Here is a 17,865-nt window from a genome sequence, read left to right on the forward strand (position 1 = left end):
GTATTATTTTCCTTTATCCAAGCTTTTTATCTTAACTCATTGAATTCAGACTGCACATTTAAAACAAAATGACTTAAAAATCACTGTTTATCATGTCAAAAAATTAAATATTACAAATTTGTACTTACAAAATTATTCTGTATAAATCCAACTGTCACGTAATATATCTATATAATTCTTATTTGAAAAAAACTCAACCTTTAGGTGATCCATATACTATTTTTTTTTTTTAAACTAATTTATTTTCACCTCTTATTTCATATATTTAAGTTGTCTTTTTATAATTATTTTGAATATATACACAATTCTTTTCAGGTTTTCACATTTTTTTGAACCTAATATTCTCTAGGCAACCATCTTATGTACTTATTTTAATATACTACATTTTGTTACTGATCCAAATACGCAAATAATTTTGGTTCGCTGTGGTACAGTCAGTTCAGTCGCAGTGAATTGATGAACCGAGCGTCATCGTACTGTAGGGAGATATTACGCTCATCTTCAGTTATTTTGTAGGAGTGTGTGTGTAGGAGCCAATAGGTGCTGCTGCCAATGGGGGGATTTTGCTGAGAAGGCTGTCTGGAACAGTGATGTTTTTTTTCCCTCCACCGTCTGAGACGGAGCATTTTCATGAGGTCTCGCCACCGTGAGAGATCTCGGCACATGCTAGGAGACGTATATGCAAGACTTTGAGTTTGACAGCTGTTTTTAATGCGTGTAACGAGACCGTCGAGCTCTTAAACACCCCGTCTAGACTAGACGACTTTAAGAAATGCTAAAGTTTAGATGCTGATAAACTCCCATCTCAGAGATCATTATAGAAACAGACAGACCCTCATGTGTGATATCACAGCGGTACGGCCTATAAAGGAGCATGAATCAACCGCATTAGTGTAGACATAATAACAGCCCTGCATGTTCTGATTAACCCCTGCCGGAGGCAAAAGGAAGCCCCCTTTAAACAGGAAGTGAGATGAGAGGATTCCTCAAGAATGAAGAAATGCAGGTCTGCGCCCTCTTCCACACTCTGGGTGGAGGAAAATCTCACATAATGCTTAAGTAAACGCAGCAGTTCTAGAGAATTAACTTTTGTTCCTGATATGAGGTGGTGCTCTTCCTTTTTTCGTGCTCAAAGTTTGTTTTTGCTGTGAAATTTGGCGTGAGATCAACATTCAGCAGCGGTGTAGTTTGGCGTTTGTCTTCCTCTTTGTGGTGTGGCAGCCAGGCCATTATTATAATACAATTGCAAGTGCTTTAATTGACTTAAGCAACTTTTCAGAGTGGATCTCAATTACTGTAAGTGCTGAAACCCTGTCCGAGAAGTTTTCTTTCTAAATTCATCCTCTTTAAATTAAGTCGACACCTTTATTTATAAAGCACTTTATACAATACAGATTGTTTTAAAGCAGTTCAGCACAGTGATAAACAGGAAAATATTGATTCAGTGATGCAAACAGAATTCGGCTGTAAAGCAGCTCTAGAAAGAAAAGTGTTGGTTAATTTTGGTTCAGTAACTGTGTTAAGTTCATCAAATAGGAAATGAGTTCAATGAATCTATAAAGCAGCTCTAGAGAAAACGGCGACGTCATCATCCAGTTCAGTTTTCACGTAATGCCGAATAGTAAGTGACCCCCGACTAAGCAAGCCAAAAGTTGACAAACCAGGTTCAGTCGAGGGACCGGTTCTCCTCTGGCCACAATTCATTTCAGAATTTAATTCCAGACTGCATCACTAGTCAGATTGTATTCAGAATATTTCATCAAGTTCCTTGTTATATCAGGGAAAAAAATTGTGTATTTTCATAGGTTTGAAAATTGAATTGTTATTGATCTCTTCTGGGTCAAAATGGACCCGGAATGCATTGAGGTTACAGCTCTGGCACTGAAAAAAGGGTGAACAAATATCAGCCTTCCTCATGCATCCCTAATTCTTGCCTGATTTTTACAGTGAATGTCTGGTTATGTGAATGAAGTGTCCGTGATGGTAATAGTGTGCGTTCTGTGCCTGTGTGTGTGCAGTGTACACCTGTAAGCTGGCAGAGGAAGAACACCCTCTGTTCCTGCGTCTGGTGGCGGGACCCAGCACTGACACGCTCAGCTTCGTCCTGAAGGAGCAGCAAACCGGTGAAGTCTTGGTAAGGTTTCTATATGTTTTACGCCCAGTAAGAAGTTTTAAGATGCAGTGGAATGGCTGACAAAAAAACAAACAATCTGAGAAAATGTTGACTGATAATGTTGATTTATTTGGGGGGACTGATGAATCTTTTAGGCCTCCCTAAAATAGGTCTAGTAACATTTCTGGTATTTAGTGGGTTGTGTTTAACACATAAAAGATTGATCATCAGTTACACACACACACACACACACACACAGTAGTATAGATATTCTACAATGATCCAAGAAAAAAAACAGCACTGGCATCGGATTGGTATCGACAGATATTCTGAATGTAGGTATCAGACACGGATCGGTTTGAGTGCATCCCTAGTTTCTATCTTACAGTGAATCTGAAATGAATGAAAGCCATTTTCGGCATTCAAAGATTCACATTGGTTATTTCACGAGTTCACACTTACATATAATTAGATAAAGGTTTATGCGTGCTGTCCGGGGAAGGGCTCCGAGCTCGGAAATTGGCCCGAACCCAGAGTATTTAAGAATTTTTGTCTTGTATCCATCTTAAATGACTATCATTTGAAAGTTTGGGGTCAGATTTTTTTTTTTTTTTTTTTTTTTGAAGTTCAGCAACAAAGCATTAAATTAATCAAAAGTGATAGTAAAGTTCTATTTCAAATAAATGCTGTTCTTCTGAACTTTTTGTATTTATCAAAGAATCTTAAAATAAAATTTATCACAGTTTCCCTAAAAATATTAAGCAGTACAACCATTTTCAAAAAAAGTCATGTTTTCAACAATGATTTCTGAAGGATGCTGAAAATTCAGCTTTGCATAACAGGAATAAATTGCATAATTTTTTTTTTTTAAATTATAATTACAAAAGAAAACAGCTATTTTAAATTGTAATAATATTTCACTGTTTTGTGATGTATTTTTGATCAAATAATTGCAGCCTTGGTGAGCTTCTTTCAAAAACATTCACCGACCCCACATTTTTAAACGGTAGTGTGTATAGTTTTTTGTTAATTGTTTGACTTTTTCACTTTGTTCTTGCCATGAAGATAGCCTTGACGCTGACATGGCATTGAATTCTTTTTATAAATAAATGAATAAAATGATGGAATTATGACACCCATCTTCCTCTCGTTCATCAGTGGGACGCCTTTTCCATCCCCGAACTGCATAACTTCCTCCGCATCTTGGAAAAAGAGGAACAGGACCAGATCTGTTCGATAACCAGACGCTACAACACCTACAGAGAGAAACTGGACGAGGCCATGAGAGCAGCGGGCGGCCCAGGCTAAAGCGAACCTGCTGAGAGAAGAACTGCAGCACTGCTGCCTCTAGTGGTCACTGTCTGTAATGAACACTATCAGGTGTCACTGTGCCAAGTGGACACCCCGTCTCAGAAACTCAGAGGAGAGCACTGACCTCCCACAATGCACCTCAGGTGCCATATTCACCCTTCCGCCCTCTTGTGATCTTTCACAGTTTCAGCCGTCGCAGTTATTTCTCATGTTTTCTGTTCTTTTACCTCGTGAAGTTGTGAATGATGCAAACGTGAAAATTGTTTTTTATTTAATTATTGGATGCTGTGGTTTGTAAATATTTCTGTTTGTTGTTTTAATTTATGTGGGTGAAGTTTTATTCTTTTGTTTATTTTACTGAAAGAGTCTTATTTTATTTCAAATATATTATTGACCAGAAACTGACGGGATTGGGGATTATTTTTGTTTTATATTAAATACCAATTGACTCATAATGTGCCCTACCAAAGATAGTGTTGGCATTTGATGTGCTGTTGACCAAGTGAGGACAAACGTAGCACGTGACAAAGACAGGAAGAGTATGTTTGTGATGGAGGAGTTTGAATGTGATGATGTAGGGGCTGGGGATGAGGACTAAAGCAATGTAGCATTTCATAGTCATTACTTGCTGGATGGATGGCATAAATGCAAATTAAAAACCAAACTTGCGTTTATTTTAAGTCAGAAAAAGTATGCGTAAAGATTCTTAGGTGATGTGCTGGAATTGGAACCGAACGGATTTCAGGAAGTTGGAAAAGAGGAGCTTAGAGGATGTTTGAAAGTATGTGGGAAGTGTCACGCAGAGCAGGCTGATGTTGTTCAGGGTCAAACGCTCTTTCTCAGTGAACGATGGGTCGTGATGACCCCTGGCATTCGTTGTTCAGTGATCTCATCAACCCTGGAAAATGAGTTCAAGAGGAAATCTTTGGGACAAATGGCTGAATATATATAAGTAATGAAGTTGTTTGTTTTGATGCTACAGCCTGAAAATGGTAGATTTAGAAGTGTGATCTTCCTTCCTTTCTGTGATTCACGAACATAATGTATAATCACACTGATCCGATTTGCTGTAGCAGGACGATACAAAGTTCTGCCAAAAGGTTATTTTACATGCATTTCTTCATGGCATGGTGATGTAGCTGAAATGTAAACCGTTGTGAGGTACAGTAAAATAAACGCAGACACATTAACGGTCAGTGCTACTTTGTCACAACAGCTCTCAAGGTCAACACTAATGGCGATGATTTTAAATGATACTTGTGTATCAGTAGGTGGTTTAATATGTATACACATTTATATTTGAATTTCTGTATGCTAGTGCTGCATGACGGTCTCCTGAAGGGTACTGCAACATTATATTGTGACACATGCATAGCGAGGTAGCGACACCTTGTGACCAACTGCTGTAACTACATCCCTGCAGTCTTATGTGTCAGTTAATTCAATTGTCTTAGACACAGATTGTGTGCTTTTTTTTTCTCTTTATTATTATTATTGGTTTTATAACCTCTAACCAAAGATATTATTAAAATGCATAGTTTAATTTAAGTTTGAAACAAGTTGCCTGGCGCAATCAGTTTGAACACCTCAATAAACTGAGGTTAAATTACAGTATCTATCTTGTCCAATGGTTTTACCATGGCAACTTTAATTGTAAACACTGGGGTAAATATAAATTAGAGTAATTTTGTGTGGAAATGACATCACAAGAGTCTCAATATATACAATCGAAGAGGATGTGTCAGGGGAATAAGACCAGTAATTTTATAAATGCTTTTTGGGCACTTTGTTTTAATTCAGGGAGTTATTTTGTTTTATTAGTCTTCATCAGATGCCTATTGTCTTCCACTGTTTTTAAACGGCATTGCATCTAGTGGAAGCTCAGTTATGTTTTTTTAATAAAGCTGTTTCAGTACTTGATTTTTTTTTTTTTTTTTTTTTTTTTTTCATAAACAAGCTTTTGTTTGTAGAGTAAGACTGTGAATGAATGTTAAACTGTATTCATGTGTAGTAAAGTGGTGTGGATACGAGTGAACTGCTTCAATACTTTTAAGTATACGTGCATGTGTTATATTAATTCATGCATATTTTATGGCTGTTTTAGGACATCACAGGCCAGTGCTGTTGATCTATCTGTTTAACAACATAGTTTGCTCACGAATCCCATACTCTGTATTTGCCAAAAATTCTCATTTTGTTCCACAGTTTTAAGTTACGTGGTTTTGTGGACGTTAATGAATGATGTAAGTTTCATATATCGAAGATGAAGCGAGGACTCTGTTGGCAGAAGCGGCATGAATATTGTCCTTGAGAGGTTTAGAAAAGCTTCACTGAATATGCATTTTTAGAATCCAAATGAGTCCACATGTCATGCATTTTTGACAATGACGGAGGTTCTTTGAGGGTTTGTATTGTTACCAATCGTGGCCTTTCTTGTTGAAGACATGGTTTCTTTAAATAAAGATTAAATGTTTCTCAATTCACTGCAGCCAGTCATCTGTTTATGTGTGTGTGTGTGTGTGTGTGTGTGTGTGTGTGTGTGTGAGAAGAAACTGGCTCCTCTTGGATTTAGACTTGATCTCACTTTTGGCATAATCTCAAAAAGCTGGTATTTCTAATAATCTCCAACACATTTGTCATTAAACACGTTTTTCCCCACTTCAAAGTAGCCTACCCCGAAGTACACTGTGCACAGGGTCACACCAACAGTTATTAGCCCTTTTACTAGCTTTCAACATCACGTTAAACTGTAAAGATGTGATTGAGGCCGAGACGTGCTCAAGGCAGCCCCACACGTGAACGATGTGCCCTCTGTATGAACCCGTGTTAATGTCCTCATCGCTGAACTCATCGCTGTCTCACCGAACACTTCTTTCATGGCGTCCTGGAGCACACGCTGAACTTACACAACTATCAAAAAGGCTCCACGACATAACCATGTAAGTTTACACAATTTTTTTAAATCCAGAAAATCCTATTAATCACGAAGGAACGTACAAACGCTCACTTTGGGTGATAAATAAACGACGACTTTTCGCTGTTGTTCACTTCTGGACGCACTTGTAGTGTAGGCTACTAACTTACACACTCTTAACTCTCCACGGGTGAAAGCGCTGAGCTGTAGTGAATAATGCGGATTATTTCTGTCATTTAGGAAGAAAATCGCCTTTCTTTTGTTCTTTCGCATCTTTCGTGTTAATGAAACATTATTTAACAACCTCTGATTATGAGATGTCCCTATTACTCAATAATGAAAGATAACACGCGCGAGTCTGTGTGCTGCCTCTAAATCTTTTAAAATATATATTTACTTTGCACATGTTCACAAAATCTATTTCTATTATATTTTGATGGCTTGTAGCATCCTGAACGCCAGCATTAGTTATTTTATTATCATGATCATAATTTAGTTGAATATAATATAATATAATATATAATTATATAATAAATCAATATTACATTTAATTTGATTAATATTATTATGATTGTTATTTTACATTCAAATTCAAATACATTTCAATTCAAATATTTTATATTCAAATTAATTAAAAAGCCGTTGAAAAGATGAATTCATCTCTTCCGTGAGCACTTAATCTCATAATTATTATTTTTTTATTCTTTCCTTTTCCCTAAATCCTCCCTTATCTGTCTTATGCTACTCTGAGCAATGCCTGCACTTTGTATTTTGAGCACTTTTTGCGTTTTTTTTTATTTTATTTTTTTTGCCTCTTCACGATGACTCGCTTAATTTGGTCCTAATTTGTAAATCGCTTTTATAAAAAAGCGTCTGCTAAATGACTAAATGTAAATTTTATTTTATAAATTATGTAATTAAATTTTTTATTTTTAACATTATAATGTGATGTCATGTATCTTTTATGATAATTTTAACATTTATTTGAATATAATATTATATAATTAAATATATTATTATATCAATGTAATATTAATACAAATATTACATTTAATTTGAATAATATTATTATGAAAAAATACTATTTTTGATATTATTTTATTTGATAAATTATGTCATTTAAATTTCTTATATACTTTTTATTTTTTAACATTATGATGTGATATATAATATCATATAATAATATAGACCACAACCCCAAAAATGTGGTATTACAGAAAAGCCCAGAATGTTCTCTTTAATTTACATAATGACATACATCTGTCTGTGAGATGTCTTTGCCATTAAATTCATGTATTTATTTATGCAGGCTAGGGCAGAGTCCTGTAAGGGTTGTATTGTTGGCAGTTGCAGTTGGTTTGTATCTCATTCCCTCCCCTATTGATCCTGAGCCGTACATGTGAGTCTCACTTGCCTTTTCATTGTAAATCTCTTTACTTTGCAGTGAATTCAGCATAAATTGATCTCCAAAGAGATTTCAGTCTTGTAGTAGTGATGTGTGTTTTCCCGCTGATGAACGTTTTCCAGATTTGAGGGACCCCCGCCTGCTCTGGACGGCCCTCTGGCAGTGAACACACGTCTACAGAGAGGTCGACGGCTGTTTTCTGGTCAACTCAAAGGCCCGGAGTCCTTCACGGCAGACCAGGACGGTGAGCTAGTCTTGTATTTTGGTCTGTTTGTTGTTGAGAAATACAGTCAGGTTTGATCTCTTCATTGTATCTCTCAAGGAAACATCTACACAGGGACTGTTGATGGGAAGCTGTGGAGAATCAACAAGGAATCCCTCACTTTCATCACTCAGATGGGCCAGAACATCCCTGAATGTGGTAAATCCACCATTGCACCAGCAGAAGACTAGAAAATGCTGAAGCAACTGTACCTGAATCCATGCAGCTGTTTAGCTGCATATAGTGTAAATCATTATGCACTTCACAAGGCCCTCTGTGGCTGGATGAATATGTATCGGCTGTTATGGAGGCGTTCAGTGGCTTGACACGTGCGGAAAAACCCGACAGTCCCTGTGTCCTGCTGCCATCACACATTAGACATGCTGAAGTGATTCACAAAGACTTGTTGTATCAAAGGCTCGGCTGTTCAAAAGAGTCTTGAATGCAGATGTCTTCATTAGAGCATTTGATGCCTCCCTTTAATCTTACTATATTTAACCAAGCCAGAGCTTTTTAAAAATTCAGGTGGGCAAATGTATTCTCTAGTGTGTCATTTAGCAGAATGCAAAATGCGCCTGTCGGTTAGTAGATACCATTGTTTTCCTGCTACAGAGATGGTAAGATATCATGCTATATTTGCATAATTGCCATTTTGTTCTTCACATAGGCACATGTATGGACTATGAGCCGGTGTGCGGCCGTCCACATGGTCTGCAATTGGACCGTGACGGCCAGCTTATCGTGGCTGACTCTTACCAGGGTCTTTTCAAAGTTGACCCTTGGACTGGAGAGAAGACATTGCTACATTCCAGCAAAGAGGGTCTGTAAACATTTGACTTAGTGTGCGCTTTCAAATGTCTCAAAAAGCTTTTCGGTTGCTTTGGCCAGTGTCTAAATCTACTGTTAATTTTTACCTCAATTTACTATATATTTTCTTCTCAATTGAATTTTTGCTTTTTTTCCTTTGTTGAGTTGTAAACTCCTAAAGGCCGGCAAAAACTTTCATATACTAATATTATACAGTTGTGGCCAAAAGTGGTGTCTGGAGGGGAAATTTGTTTTTAATGACCCTAAGAGTATGATTAAACCACCAAAATATGAGAATATGATTTTTTAAATATGAGGGAGGAACAAAAGACTAGACTTGGTTAAGGTATTTATCTGAAAAAAGAAAAAAAAGAAAAGCCAAACTACATGCAAAAAACAACAACAAAAAAACAGCATACATTGACAACATACTCAGTTATTAATATTTCGTTGGTTTTCTCTTGTTTTTGCATGTTTTCATCATTTCTTTGTATGACAGCCTGGCCAAATAATATGTCAGCACAATTTGTCATGTTTCATTGCGTTATCACAAATAAAACAATTGACTATATGCAACATAGTAGATAGTATATTGATTTAGTCCTCAATATCGCAATATGCTTACAAAATCTTTAACACATTTTTCATAATATTTGGATAAAGCGTGAAAATCACTATTGGCCACTACTGTACTTGCACATATCTCAGTGTTTATCTCAATGAACTTTATACTTGCTGCTTTGCGTAAAGTTCAAGACTTTATAAAAACATATTTACTATGATTCCAATCCTGCAATTTGAAAGAGCATCATATTTAAACAACCCCTTCACATTCTTCTTATAAGGAGCTGATGGGATTCCCTTTGGCTTTCTAAACGGTCTGGAGATTTCTAAAAATGGAACCGTGTTTTTCACGGACTCCAGCAGTAAATGGGGAAGACGTCATGTCCGTTATGAGGTGAGTGAGCGACAGAAGAACAGGGCGTGAACATTGGTCATATTACCTGCACTAAAGGCTGGTTCTCTCTGCAGGTTTTGGAGACGAACCAACTGGGTCGCCTTCTCTCGTATGACCCCGTGACCGGTGACGTTCGGACAGTGTTGGATTCTCTCTACATGCCTAATGGCTTTGCCCTCTCACCTGATGAGGACTTCCTGCTTCTGGCCGAGACTAGTATCGGACACATTATTAAGTAAGAGCTTTTAATTTTTTCATATATCCGAATGTTAAAGGATCGTGAGGAAATCTTCCTTCCTGTTTCTCAGGTTCTGGTTGAAAGGACCTAAAGCGGGCACTAAGGAGACCGTCCTGAACAACATGATTGGTTATCCTGATAACATCCGCCTCAGTGACCGTGGCACATTTTTGGTGGGCATAACCACCGTTAGATTCCACGGCCGACTTTTCCCACCATTCTTGGATCTGATTGGTCCGTACCCTGCACTTAAGCGCTTCATAGTAAAGGTGGGTAAGTCTTAAATATGTGGAGTTCAGTCAGTTCAGCAGTGACAAAAGTGAAATCTCAATGGTGAACCCTCTTGCAGCTCATTCCTCTCAGCTGGTACAACGTTCTGTTGCCCAAGTACGGGCTGATTTTGGAGCTGGGGCCTGATGGAGAGGTGATTGACAGCCTACACGACCCCACGGGCAGCCTGACGTGGGCCGTCAGCGATGTCTTCCAGCAGGGGGCGCACTACTATCTGGGCAGCACTGACTTGCCGTTTCTTCCTGTGCTGGAGGAGTGGAGCTGACCGTCTGGCTCTCTTACAAGTGGACATAAACATGGGGAAAGTAGGACTTTCGATAACCTTTCATAGATAATGTAAAATTTGCATTTTAACAATGCACTAAAGTCTTGTGAAAAAACTACATATCGTCGTAACTGTGAATTCTGTTATTTAAAGAGGACCTATTATAGCCTGGTCCTACCAGACTCTCGTACATTTCATTTGTACAGAGAGTCTGGCCACGTTAACTTCCTTGAAGGCGGGTACTCAGTTGAGGATCTGCTCAAAAGCCACTCTGGATCTGCCGTAACCAACCGCTAACGTTTGGTCGTGACGTAACCCGACAACTGAAACTAGCGCACGACTTTCAGCCACTCCCTCTGTTCGCTGATTGGACCGGCAAAAATTTGGCCGGAGAAAACCTACGAATATACCGCAAACCCAGACGGAGTACTAAAGAAAATTTTTAATTGAGCGGAAGTACGTAGGAGGGCGGAGCCATGCTAGACCTATTATGCTATTATTTACAATTCTTTTAACAACATTCTTAAGTGTGTAATGTTGCTGTTTGAGTATGAAAAAGGTCTTCAAAGTTACAAAGCACAAAGTCACTCCAAAGGGAGTTATTCTCTATACCAGAGCGCACTGTTTCTGAACTCCCTGAAACGCCTCCATTAATCTTGGGAACGAACACGTCACAACATTTAAATAATTCTCAAGGCATACTCAGAATAAAGGGGCGAGGCTTGGTTGAGTTAGTTAAGTAGTGTGTTTATAGTAAGGGGCGTGACATTTCCCAAACACGCTCAGCGCTTGACCAATCACAACACACTGCTCCAGCCAACCAATCAGAGCACATTTTTGCTTTTGGAAGGAGGAGCTTAATAGAGACAAGTAACTAAACCGACAGACTGGGAAGAGAGGTGCTGCAGCAATATAAGAAAACATTCAAGCATGAAAACCTAATCTAGTTGACTTTTTTTGTAAAATGACAAAAAAATGGCCTCTTTAAGTATAGTTAAGCCATTATAGTTTGTCTAACACACACCTTTTAACTGTATTGGTAGTCAAGGGGAAGCATCACATTCTGTTTTGTTTTTTATGATTTTCTGCACTGCAGAATGCATTGGTCATAGAAATATAAGCATAGCTAATCCCATTTAAAAATGAACACATGGTTTTCTTATGCAACGGTAATGCAAAACATAGAAATAACATGAAAGTTCAGGGTAGTGAACTTTCAAGCAACAACCCAATTTTTTTTTTTTTTTTTACATTTAAAAATGTATCATGTATGTATCGCACTAATATACTGTACATATATTGATTTTTAACTGTTGCTATTATATTATTTAATAATCATGTCATTGTGAGCCAAATAAAATGTCCTGTTTATTCTTTTGAAATATTTTAAAATACATTTTAAAAAAACGACAGGAACAAAAATATTTTCAGAATGCTTTTATCAATCAAACACACAAGACAAAAGTCCACACCAACCATAGCAATGCTACTAACAAATATAATGAAAGATTTATGTGCAAAACATGTCAGACATGTTGATCACAGACTGGAAAGTGCTTCACTAAACGGATATATTGAAGTATTGTGAGAAAGATCTTTTCAAACGCACTTCTTATGCATGTCCACCGCTTCTCAGATCATTTTGGGTGATTTGAGATATTGCCAATTCCAGCAGAAGATTGTTGAAGGTTGCGTAGTAGTCTGAAAGTAAAACGGTCCCTTAATGCTTCAAGTTTGGGATGCACAGGATTTCCCTCAAAGAAAAAAAAATTGTCTTGTACTAAACTGAGGCTAAACAATGTCAGATGATATTCAATGACCTGCTGTGATCCACACCTTTGGCTCATTCACAACTGACACAAAACGCAAGATATGATAAGAAAAAGAACAGTTTAACTACAACAATGAAATGCTAAATACAATATTTGCACTTAGTTAGTAAATCATTTAGTTGCGGTATTACTCAAGTAAAATATATGTCTAAACACAGATTTTTTGCTGCCATATGCAAGTGACAGGAACTGAAAAGGTGATATTTTAATAGCAAAATTGTGCATAAAAAGAAAAATAGTAGTTCAGTTTATATGGTACTTTGGGCCTGAAAGTGTTTATCATAAAAGACTGACAAGCATACAGTTGTATATATTTCTATTGTGGTTGTTCTCAATTGATTTCTTTAAACCAGAATAAGAAATCCACTTTCTATCCTTGCGGTTGACCAGAAATGAAGGCCTTTTTTTCTTTCGTTTTAAACAAATATGTGGAGTGAAATGTTTCAGACACGTCTGGCAAACAAACAATCTCAAAATTCGAGCTCAAGTTCAAAACTGTGCATGTGTTTAAAGCAAAAGTAAAACTAAATCTACAAAACATGAATAAAAAGAAAAGACAGTATTTGAAATGTTCAGTGCTATTGTTAAAGTCAAAGCAGCAAGATTAATTCAGAACAAACAGGAATATGATGTGAATGCTCTCACAGATGTGTGTCAGCTGGTAGTTTGTCAGGATCTGATGTGAATGAGATGGGCCGTCCTGTCTGAAAGTGTCTAGTTTGTTTGGTATCCTGGCGCCCCCCTGATGACCTCATCTGAGGAGGAGAGACTGGGCATCTTTGGGAGAACGTCAGGATATAAAGGCAACAACAGGGCTTGTTTTTCAGTGCCCTTTATTCTTTCCCTTCACTGGTCTTCTTCCTTTGATCCTCTCCACGCTCTACTTCAGCGTCTGTCGTAGTTTGTTCCTGTGAGGGACGAGGCTGCTGAACATTAACCGAGGATCAAACCTAAACCTGGTGGAACAGTGACAGGTTAAATGTAAGTTTGAATTATTTTAATTGAATGCTGAACGTTAAAACGATCAGGAAGTACTGACTTTGAGTCGTAGACGCCAGGCGTTCTGCAGGACTGTCCCGAGCAGGACTGCAGCATCATTAGACGGTGGTTCATCTTCTCCAGGACTTCCTGATCAATGCTTTTGGCGATGTTACTCAACTGAAAGGGGTCTGCTGTCAGGTTATACACCTCCACAAACACCTGCAAGCAAACACAGTGAGCTATTACTATTACAGTATAATATATAAAATAGGAGTTGGAGCAAATCGATTTTTGATTTCTTTTTTACCTCGTTGTCATCAAATTCACAGTACTGTAAGTTGGCGGCCTGCGATACTGTGCGAACACAGGCGTATGTGTTGTTGTACGAGTCTTCACAAACACAGTCGGGGAAACACTCCTGCAGAAAAAAAGAAAAGAAACAGCTGTGTTGTAGCACTCATTTTTTGGGATTACCGTAATGACTGTTTATTTGTAGCACGCAGACCCTCACCGAGACCCCGGGGCCCAGCAGGGGGCAGGCTGGGTCTGAGATGTTGCTTCCTTCTCCCTCATATTCCACCAGTACATCAGATCTCCATGTGCTACTGTTCCCTTTACCGATCTGAAACAAATCAAATGCAAACTTATTTAGAATTTTAATTAATTATACTGTACGTGTAGCAAGAAATAAACCCCCAAAAATGCCAATACTTAAATGCATTTATTAATTAGTTCAAAGTTGCTAAGTTCAAACAGGATTTACCATGATAGGTAGAAATGACATCCCATCCATCTTAGTTTCGTTGACGTTATATCCTGCTATGTCCAGAATCGTTGGACCCAAATCCACATTTGCTATGAGTAACTGTTAAAACAGATACGTTATTAATGACACACATAAAGCATATTAATATATTAAAAAAAGCTTGTTTATATTACCTGGCTTGTCTGATTGGGTTTGATATTAGGCCCTCGCACCAGCAGAGGAACTCTGATATCAAATTCATAGAGCTGCCTCTTATCCATCGGAAGAGAAAACTGGCCTGAGAGGAAGAAACGGACACATGAAAAAATAAAAGACAGGTAGAGTAAAAGAACATTAACTGTTAAACTCATCATGTACCTGTGTGGTAACCATTGTCGGAGGTGAAAATGATGTAGGTGTTGCTAAGCTCTCCTCTGACCTCCAACTTTTTCACCATTTTCTCCACCAGGTCGTCTACTGATAGTAAAGTGCGCCACCTAGTGAAACAGACCAACATTACCGCATTACATCATGTGCGGTATTAAAATGATTTTAAGTGGAGAAAAAAATCTGAATACCGTTTTCTATAGGCGTTATCCAAGAACTCCACTGAAGAGTTTGTCATGGGTGTCTTTGCTTGCCTGATGAGCCAGTGTTTGTCCTAAAAATCAGGTTTAAATGCTGTCAGATATGCACAAAAAACATCCAATCAGAACATCTAAAGGAGCTTTCGCACCAGAGGAACGTTCCAATAACTATTGCCAGAAGAACCCGCTTTTTGGAGTGTTCGGACCGCAGGAACTGGGAAGGATTTTAGTTCTAGGAACGCCTTATCGGGGCAAAATTAGCTCCTACTTCAGAGTAGGGTCTAACCCAGCACAATAGGAACTACCAGTGACGTTGATTGGCCGAACACATGCCATACACCGGCATTTTTAAAAAGCAGTGTAAACACACAGTTTACATATACTTAACCCACTAACATGGAGAACAGCAATAGATGGACCGACGCCTAAGTCCATCGCACTTAAATGATGTCGCTTATGTCACTTCAGAGTTCCTACTGGCGTGAAAATGACCCTAGGGGAAAGTTTTGTTCTTGGGGGACTGCCCTGATGGCTAGTTCCTATAACTGTGTACCTGTAACTACCTGGTGCGAAAGCCCCAGAAGACACATCAGGCCCGTACCTTTCCATGTATGTTGAAGTTAGGGTCTCTTGGCGCTTTGACGTTGGGAAAACTGCTCTCGTACTGAGGAGCGGCCGTCCAGGGTGAGTGCGGGGCCGGAGTGGACACCATCATGAAGAAAGGCCTGCGGTTAGACTTGTTTTCCAGGAAGTCGATGGAAATATTGGCCTGGATGGAATCAGACATGTACAAGCCACTTAACTTCTGTTGCATAAGGTTTTATGTAATCTCGCGAATGCAGGTGAGATCTGCTCTTACCAGAACATCCGTAAGGTAATCCTCACTGTAGTTCTGTCCATGCCGCTGCGCCCTGCCGTTCACAGACAGTGTGTAGTTGTAGTACTTGGAGTTTCTCTCCTGTAGGAACATGTTAAAATCATCAAAAAGATTTCACTCCAAATATATCTGGTCTCAGGATAAATAAATACAAATAAAAAATTTTTTTTAATCAGTAATTAAATAAAATTCAAACAAACAAAATTCTAAATAAACATCAAATATTATATATATATATATATATATATATATATATATATATATATATATATATATATATATATAAATTCAGCTTAACAGAAAAATATATATAAAAGTTAAATAAAGAATATATAGAATTACGAATATGTATATAAATGTATCTTAAAGAAAAAGACTAAATACATATCAAATAAATATATGTAAGGGGAAAAAAGTGTGTGTGTGTATATATATATAGCTTTTATGTTCCATGCAGTTTGACACAGAGACCTACAATCTGCTCTCAACGACACCATGAGCTTTGAATTGTGGGAGCTGCTAATAAAAGAATAAACAGCATGGCTCCAGAGAACATTCCTTTTCTCTACTGGATTAATTTCTGTGCCTACATTTGCTTGAGTTCTTGTAGCAGCGTCACAAACATGTTACATTTTAGGCTACTAACTGTTTTCATAACCTTCTAGCTAAAATTAGACTTCTGCAGGGCTCATGGGAAAGGTTGACAGGCTTGTCAACGTGTTCCCGCTTGTCATCTCACCTAAATCATTAACGTCTTCTACTTGTGACCCTCAAAGCCCGCTGTGTACACGACAACCCTGAAGCTCTGGTAAAAAAAAAAAAAAAGCATGATCGGCTTCTGTCTTTTTCTTACCAAGGCGAACCAGTGGTCCCAGCCCGGAGGAACGTGCTCCACTCCTCCAGCTTTTTTACTGCCATACTGAAGCAGAGAAACACACATGGATGATGTACTATCAGCTGATTCAGGCCCAAACTAAAGAAAGCAACCTCATGAAAGCACCCAGTATCTCTTTACCTCATTCAGATACTTCCCAGCAAAGAAGGTCTGATACGTGCCGTGTTTCTGAAGAAAGGCAGGGAAGCTGTCGGGCTCTTGGGTCTTCTGCCACGCTGTGCTGCTGCAGTTGCCCTCCAACGTGTTGTTCACGACATGATGGTTATGGGGGTATTTGCCCGTCAGGATGCTCGCCCTGCTGGGGCAGCAAAGAGGACTGGCAACAATCTGGGTGAGAGAAGAAATGACAAGAAGTGTTAGGAGATGCTGTGCAAATTGATGCAATGACAAACATGCATGCTGGTTGATCCATGATAATAAACTTAGAAATATTCTTATGCAGAAAAACAGGAAGGACACAGTTGTTGTCTAGCACAGTTTCTACTCACCGTGTTTGTAAAGGTTATTCCAGCATCACCAATCAGCTTTTTAGTCTTCACTAAAGGGATCTGTACATTGAAAGATGTCAAGATAATGATGATGTAGCTCATTTACTCAGAAACAATATTTAAAGTAAAATGCATGGAGGAAATCACGACCACTGAGAATGGCAACAATAAAACTCTTTTCTCGGAAAATGTACTCACCATTCCGCCGATGGAGACATCCAGATCATCAGTTAGGATTAAAACAATGTTAGGTCTGGGATTCATTTTAGCCGCGGCCAGATTGTTGCAATGCAAAGTGACGCAGATGAGAATAACATGTAATATTACTAACGGAGAAACCATCTTTGACGCCGAATTAAAAACAAATAAAGCCATGGCCTAAACGAGGACCTTTTCTTGCGATAAGAGCATGGGAAACGCTGCTTTAGAGGAGCAGTTAGCTTTCCTGGTCTAGTGTACGAAATTACGAAGCATACTATGGCGAAGTCTTGACTCATGAATATTAATTGGACATTCTGACTTTGCTTGGCTACCCCGTTGTGGCGTCTAGTCACGTAGCCTAATTTATATTCATAAGCCAAGCCTTCAGAATTGAAGGATTCGCTTATTCGCCAGCAGACTAGCGCCCACCTATCAACGTTTGCCTTGCAGCCAATCAGACGCTTTTCATTATGAATATTCATAAAAATACCCGTCGCCATAGTAAGATTCATACAGTTCCCTCCTCAGGTCCAGTCATGTGGAGGCGGAAGCCCCGGTCAGCTGATGTTTACGCTCGTCTAAGGGATGATGTCATTCATGCAATTTCTGTTTTATGGCTTATATTGTTTGTTTATGTATTTAATCACGGACAAACAATACACATTAAGAATACATAGTATGTCAAATGCGCTAGA

At 38.4% G+C, this 17,865-nt stretch overlaps 3 protein-coding genes across 4 annotated transcripts in view; 2 read left to right on the top strand and 1 right to left on the bottom strand.

Annotated features, from left to right (window-relative positions):
* Nucleotides 1–5,903, top strand: part of rassf3 (Ras association domain family member 3) — a gene marked incomplete at its 5' end in the record, with an annotated part of 37,336 nt that extends 31,433 nt beyond the window's left edge. The window contains 2 exons of one of the 2 annotated variants that reach the window (XM_084406708.1): nt 2,019–2,134; nt 3,272–3,558. In XM_084406708.1, the coding sequence (XP_084262834.1) occupies nt 2,019–2,134; nt 3,272–3,421 (266 nt within the window). In that variant the 3' untranslated portion in view covers nt 3,422–3,558. Of the gene's footprint in view, nt 1–2,018; nt 2,135–3,271 lie in introns of both variants that reach the window. The other variant, XM_084406709.1, reaches the window with a different exon arrangement.
* Nucleotides 5,904–5,906: 3 nt separating this feature from the next.
* LOC311288975 (adipocyte plasma membrane-associated protein) lies at nt 5,907–11,943 on the top strand. Its single transcript, XM_084406707.1, has 9 exons — nt 5,907–6,363; nt 7,648–7,737; nt 7,866–7,987; nt 8,066–8,164; nt 8,673–8,825; nt 9,658–9,770; nt 9,845–10,005; nt 10,079–10,277; nt 10,358–11,943. The coding sequence occupies exons 1-9, from the start codon at nt 6,227–6,229 to the stop codon at nt 10,562–10,564; spliced, it is 1,281 nt and encodes a 426-aa protein (XP_084262833.1). The 5' UTR covers nt 5,907–6,226; the 3' UTR covers nt 10,565–11,943.
* A 43-nt stretch (nt 11,944–11,986) lies between these two features.
* gnsa (glucosamine (N-acetyl)-6-sulfatase a) lies at nt 11,987–17,508 on the bottom strand. The gene is made up of 14 exons (XM_084406706.1): nt 17,168–17,508; nt 16,970–17,029; nt 16,602–16,808; nt 16,440–16,505; nt 15,569–15,667; nt 15,311–15,478; nt 14,701–14,783; nt 14,501–14,619; nt 14,317–14,420; nt 14,141–14,242; nt 13,889–13,999; nt 13,685–13,795; nt 13,436–13,596; nt 11,987–13,352 (listed from the first exon to the last, which is right to left on the bottom strand). The coding sequence occupies exons 1-14, from the start codon at nt 17,342–17,344 to the stop codon at nt 13,277–13,279; spliced, it is 1,644 nt and encodes a 547-aa protein (XP_084262832.1). The 5' UTR covers nt 17,345–17,508; the 3' UTR covers nt 11,987–13,276.
* Nucleotides 17,509–17,865: the final 357 nt, after the last annotated feature.

This window comes from Rutilus rutilus, assembly GCF_951802725.1.
Source record: "Rutilus rutilus genome assembly, chromosome: 4".
NCBI classification, from domain to species: domain Eukaryota; kingdom Metazoa; phylum Chordata; class Actinopteri; order Cypriniformes; family Leuciscidae; genus Rutilus; species Rutilus rutilus.

Bases quoted from the DNA above. Each gene is read 5' to 3' on its own strand.
- LOC311288975 (XM_084406707.1), top strand. From the start codon at position 6,227: ATGTGCCCTCTGTATGAACCCGTGTTAATGTCCTCATCGCTGAACTCA. The intron at 6,364-7,647 runs GTAAGTTTACAC...TTATTTATGCAG, and splicing joins AGGCTCCACGACATAACCAT to GCTAGGGCAGAGTCCTGTAA. The intron at 9,771-9,844 runs GTGAGTGAGCGA...TTCTCTCTGCAG, and splicing joins GACGTCATGTCCGTTATGAG to GTTTTGGAGACGAACCAACT.
- gnsa (XM_084406706.1), bottom strand. From the start codon at position 17,344: ATGGCTTTATTTGTTTTTAATTCGGCGTCAAAGATGGTTTCTCCGTTA. The intron at 17,030-17,167 runs GTGAGTACATTT...TTCAATGTACAG, and splicing joins ATGTCTCCATCGGCGGAATG to ATCCCTTTAGTGAAGACTAA. The intron at 14,243-14,316 runs GTAATATAAACA...CTGTTTTAACAG, and splicing joins AACCCAATCAGACAAGCCAG to TTACTCATAGCAAATGTGGA.